The 5,951-nt window shown below is 36.5% G+C and overlaps 1 protein-coding gene across 1 annotated transcript in view; it reads left to right on the forward strand.

Moving 5' to 3' along the window:
- Positions 1 to 5,951, forward strand: part of LOC130918517 (ankyrin repeat domain-containing protein 13C-like) — a 43,114-nt gene that overhangs the window by 29,931 nt on the left and 7,232 nt on the right. Inside the window, exons 10-12 of the mRNA XM_057840260.1 lie at positions 3,811 to 3,890; positions 4,228 to 4,326; positions 5,697 to 5,797. Of these exons, the coding sequence (XP_057696243.1) occupies positions 3,811 to 3,890; positions 4,228 to 4,326; positions 5,697 to 5,797 (280 nt within the window). The remainder of the gene's footprint in view (positions 1 to 3,810; positions 3,891 to 4,227; positions 4,327 to 5,696; positions 5,798 to 5,951) is intronic.

The following is a 5,951-nucleotide window of genomic DNA, read 5'->3' on the forward strand; positions in this document are numbered from 1 at the left end:
CCAACATTTTTAGGTACTTTCTCTTTTGAGCGTCAATTGAAGTCCATTCTAATTGGTTTCACATACTCTGTCCATTTGGACCATATCAAATAAAATGTATAAATCTCAAGTTTGAGTGAAAATGATTGCATCACCATGATATAAATTTCATGTACAATATCTATCCATTCTTCCATAGTAGGTGATTCTTTTTTAAGCCATCTCCTCGTAATAAGTTTCTTAATGGCTGCTAGTAAAATTTTCAAGTTTTTTTTATCATTGGCTTTCCAGTTTTCCAGCTTCAAATCACCCAGATACAGACATTTGCATTTAAAAGTGATATGTTGCACGAAAATGTTATTATTAATGATATTATTAAACTCTTTATTGAGTGAGTCCTCTCAAATTCACTCACGCTTTGACGCTCAAGCTGCGGAGAACAGCCTCTCACTTACACAATGAGTTGACACAACACACTAGTGTTCACAAGCTAAACGATGATTGACAGATTTGGGCCTTTGATTATAAAGCTACTAAGCTTCTCTAGCAAGATCAAAGTTACAAACATCTCAATCATCGCTAACTTTAAGTACCAAAAAAACAGCTGCCCTGCTTAGCAGGAGGGAGGGTGAGAGGTTATGGTGCTGTACGAGCGTGTAGCAGAAAAACATAAATATATTTTTTAAATTAAAAACCCGATCCTTTTCATCTGATTTCTGATCACGTGATCGGATTGGAGCATCCCTACTAGAAACAGTTTTCCCGATTATGAGAAAGTTTAGAAACTTGACTGATGGGTGCTGGAGAAATTTTGTGTGTCAGAAAAAGCAGTTTTTTGAACACGTCTATGTGATATATTCATTTGAAAATTTGGAGAAAAACACCTTTAATTTGAGCCAAATCGTAGAAGTATTTCTCAATAAATTGGCAAAACTTCCCACATAATGACCGTCCTGGATTCCACTTATGTAAATTATTTGGTAACAACACCAAAATCGACACTATTCAGCAGTTCTATCACCGGTCAGTATTGAATACAAGATGTTTTTTATAGTTGCAGTAACAGTTCTTGTTTGAAATTTTTTTATGGCACAGTCATAGAAGCCTCCATACTAGGAGTGGTACGTTTGTCCGTGGGAAAGGTGTGTCTCTCATCACTGTAGCCCAACCGGTCCAACCTTAAAAAGCAGGGCATGCATCTCAAACAAAACAACCATTAGAACCACTATGGTCACACCTACGATGCTTTGCATTTACGCTCAATGCTACCATCTAGTGGTGAAGGATTGTTTAATTCAATAGAGGTAAATTCATTCATCACTCATTCACTATGTAATTTGGCTTCTTTGTCATAAGAGCAAAAGCATCTCAAGAAGCACAATTCAGGTGGGGAAAATGGTGTTGTTATATTAATACATTGTTGATTTATACAATGAGGACTCTGCAAATACATGAAATGACAAGACAAAACACTTTCTTAATTTCCCTCTTGATGGGGCCATAGACTTCATAACCTCTTGACATGACATGGGAAACGGGGCTGATTCGTAGGGGGACAATTTTCAAAAACTTCAAATTCAAATATTTTCAAAACCAAAGCTGCTACCGACCTAAAACCAAAACCGGCACCTACCTTAGCCATATATGAGTCTCCATGAGCAGCGGCATCAAAAAATTCGAAGTCGTTCCCTAATAAAGTCATGAGTAATTATTTTTTATATAAGTATAACAAAACTGAAAATGGCTATAAAATTCTCAGATTTTACACTAGATGCACAAAAATTACCAAATGCAGAGATAATTACCTATATTTTTAGGATCAATAGCAATATTTAACACATACCTTTTTGCCCAAAGTACCAACCTTTTTTTCTTTTATTTACTACATGTTTTCAACAGCTAATCACTCAATTTTCACATCAGAAACTTAATACTTGAGGAAAGCATGCAGAATGAATTATAGGCAAGGCAAGGCAAATTTATTTATATAGCACAATTCAACACAAGGCAATTCAAAGTGTTTTACATCACATGAAGACCATAAAAATCACATTTAAATCAACACAACGTAAAAACCAAGACAAAAGATTGCATTTAATCACAGATTAAAAATAAATAAATAAAAATGAAACAAAAATAAAAATAAAGCAAAAACTACTACTACTAATAATCATTGAAATCAGCAATAGAGATAAGCACAAGAGGAATAGAAGGCAGGTAGATTGAAATATATAGACAGTTATGGATATGCAGTGCTAAACAAAAGCGTTTTTAGCCCTGATTTAAAGGAGCTAACAGTTTGAGCATACTTCAGACGTTCGGGTAACTTGTTCCAGAGGTGAGGAGCATAGTAACTAAATGCTGCCTCACCCTGCTTGGTTCTTGTTCTTGGAACATGCAGAAGACCCGTTCCAGACGACCTTATATATACCTTATATAATTATAATATATAGATTACTAATAAATTCTATATACAACCACAACTTTTTATAGAATACAAATAGTCCTTTATTGTCTTTATACAGCTGTACAATTAAATTGTGGCGCATTTCCCTTTGCAGTGCATGATAAGTTAAAATCTCAAAAGTGACTTGCAAGTATAAAATCTAAATAAAGAAATATACAATGCATATGAGATAGCCCTATGTTCAGGCAGTGCAAATAATCCAAGTGAAGTAGCGGCAGTTTGACGGTTAAGGCTTTGAATATTGCAGGTGAGTAAGTATTGCACATAGAATATTGCAGATAAATTAATATTGGACTATGCCTTTGAGCATTTCCCTTTGCAGTGCATGTTAAGTTAAAATCTCAAAAGTGACTTGCAAGTATAAAGTCTAAATAAATAAATATAAAATGCGTATGAGATAGCCTTTTTACATAGATACGGACGTAAAACAGTCTCGATTCTTGGTTAAAAGCTAAAGAAACCGTGTAGGTAGTGTTTATTTTACGTAAATATGGCGAATGTTCGGCTCGTCTTTAAATTCACTGTGGCGCCGCATTACCACAAGTCCACAGCAAAGAGTTTTTTACGTTGAAATTCTTGTGAATAAATGCTTAAATCACTGAATTCTTTATAGATATGGATGTGAAACAGTCTCGATTCTTGGTTGAAAGCAAAAAAAGGGCAGTTTGAATTTTCTTTACTTAAATCTGTCGAAGAATGATGCTAATCAGTTAGCTCTTTATTATGATGGTGGCTGCCGCAGTGGCTTTTTTCTGTTCAAAATTCTTTTGAATAAATGCTTAAATCACTGAATTCTTTATAGATATGGAACTAAAACGGTATCGATTCTTTGTTAAAAGAGCAAAAATACGGGCAGTTACGCATCTCTTTTACGTGTATACAGTATGTCGAACAATGACGCCAATGCCGTAGCGGTTCCAATTCTCCCATTGATTTTTTTCGCAATGTTTCAAAATTTATGCATGGTACAAAAAATATAATATTTACTTTGAATTCTCGAACAAATCACTCCTGAGACCATCCTTCCTGTTTGTATGCGGTACAGCTTTCGTAGTTCTTCAAAAATCCAAGCTTAAAACCGATATGAGTGTGTGCAGTCCTCGGCTATTAGTAAATGAAGCTCGGCTCCATATGATAAGGCGTGACGCATAGAATGACGAAGTGTTAGGTCAATAGGAATTATGAAGTCTATGATGGGGCATTTGTATACAAACAAATAAAACATGTTCAAGCATACAATAAAGCTAAATTCTTGTTTGCACGCGACATGTTGAGAATTGAAATCACATCAATAGACATTTAGACAATGCAGCAGTTGTCTGATAATTAACTGAATTTTTTGGTCTTTGTGTCCATCCGCACAGCCCATGAGGAGACAATCTTTAACTCCCCCTTCAGCCAGCACCATATCCTGGGAGGAGTACATCACTGCTGACAATGGAAAGTAGGTGTCTCTCCAGACACAGGCAACCACTTTAAAGCTTTTAGGAAAAAATAGAAATGTCATTAGTCATACTGTCACTTTACTGGCTACGCCTGCAAATTTAGAAGAGATCCAGTAAGCCATAAATGAAGACGCACATAATGGACTGCAGCTCGACTCACTTACTGAGATAGTCTTGCTTTCATTGTAATGAACCCTGTAAGACTTCTAGTCTATATAATTTATAAAACTGTAGCAAATGACTGAAGAAATGATTGTTTCAGAGTGTAAAGATTGTCTGTGTCGTTAGCATGAGACTAATGGTGTGGCTTGCGTGTTGTTGTTCGTTTTCCGTTAGAGCACCTCATCTGGGCAGAGAGCTGCTCTGCAAAGAAAGTAAGAAAAACTTCAAGGCTACCATAGCCATGAGTCAAGACTTCCCCCTGAGCATCGACTCGTAAGTGTACTCCCCCCACCATCAACTCCCTCAAAATAACATGTCACTTAAACATCGAAGTGTTGATTTCCGTATTTTTCGGACTGTAACCTATTACTATTTTCCAACCATTTTGAAGCCTTGCGGTTTATAGTCCAGTGCAGCTTATGTGTTTTCTGGCCACGGTTTATAATCAGGTGGGCTTTATAACCTGAAAATTACGGTAAATATATAGGTAGAGTTTGACTTTGGGGCAGAGGGAGCACAACATGTTGGTAACCCCGAAACGCAGTGTCAGCAATAAAATTAACTTAGGAGAATATTTATAACAGTAAGTTGAAAATGAGAGTTTTTTTGTTTCCCGTAATTTTTTAGGGGAATTCTAAATCAGGCTGCTTAGGACAGCTGTACTTTTCGCCAAGATCGTCATCCACTGAATATGGTGCGGTCGCTGGTCTCGTGCTAATGCAGTTACCCCCGTCAAAAATTGTATCCCCTGGTCGCGGGAGTCGCTGCACTGATTTGCTTGATTTCCGTCTTTCCGCAGTACTAGTTAACTACGAGGTTTTAAAAATCCATCAAAAAAGAAACTTTTTTTTTCTGTCGTATAACATACGTACTGAATGTACAAAAAAGACAATGTTTTACTGTTTTACTCGTAGGATGACCTATAGCTGTTATTACCTGTAATTCAAGTCCTGTATGGAGTTTCTCCAGTTTAATAAACATCGATGGCCAAAATATATAACTGTGGTTCTTTTCTGGCTTAAATTAATTGTTTTAGTCGACATAACTCATAACTAATGTGTGTGTGTATGCACTTCCGCGCCCAGGGGATACAATTTTTTACAGGGGTGACTACATTCGCAAGAGACCGGCGGTGGCTCTGTTGTACAATTAGTGTCTTTAGTGAGGAAAATTTAAACTCCGCTCACCATTTTGGCGGTGCTCTGTGGCGTTTCATGGTCCACATTTTCAAAACTTGGTTCTTGCTCAGTAGTTGTCGCTTTTGAAAGCTTAGGTTTGAAAAAATTACATTTTTCCATCTTGCCTCTTCGGTCCTTGGGTGGTTTTGGCTAAGCAAAGCAAATGACCATCTAAGGTGCTAGTCACATGATCTGTTTGTTTTATTGCTTTACAACTTTTATAAATATTTTACCGGTAAACTCTTAATTTTAAAATCATATGAAGGAAAGCCAGTTACATGCAATGACACTTTTCGGCCACCCCCGGCCCACCCTTAAACTCCGCGTATGTAAATATGTCTGGTGTATATATAACCAGGAAATATGTTTGAAATGAGAAAGTATTTTATAAATGCACCTGATGAAGTTTACTTTCATGCAAGTGGGTCAGTTGCAAATCTGACACAGCGTTTGTTTTGCCTTCAGGTTGTTGAATGTTCTGGAGGTAATTGCACCCTTCAAGCACTTTAATAAACTCAGGGAGTTTGTGCAGATGAAGCTCCCTCCTGGATTTCCTGTCAAACTCGGTAAGAAAAACACCTTGCTAATACAAAAAAACAACATAAGCTACAATACAAATAATGATTTTCCTCAGAGAAATAACACAACAAATAACGTTTGTTTTCTTTTTCCTCTTTGGAATAAATTGAAATGACAATGTAAATGTTCCTCTTCTTTCAG

The sequence above is a fragment of the Corythoichthys intestinalis genome, chromosome 7 (assembly GCF_030265065.1).
Source record: "Corythoichthys intestinalis isolate RoL2023-P3 chromosome 7, ASM3026506v1, whole genome shotgun sequence".
Lineage (NCBI taxonomy): Eukaryota > Metazoa > Chordata > Actinopteri > Syngnathiformes > Syngnathidae > Corythoichthys > Corythoichthys intestinalis.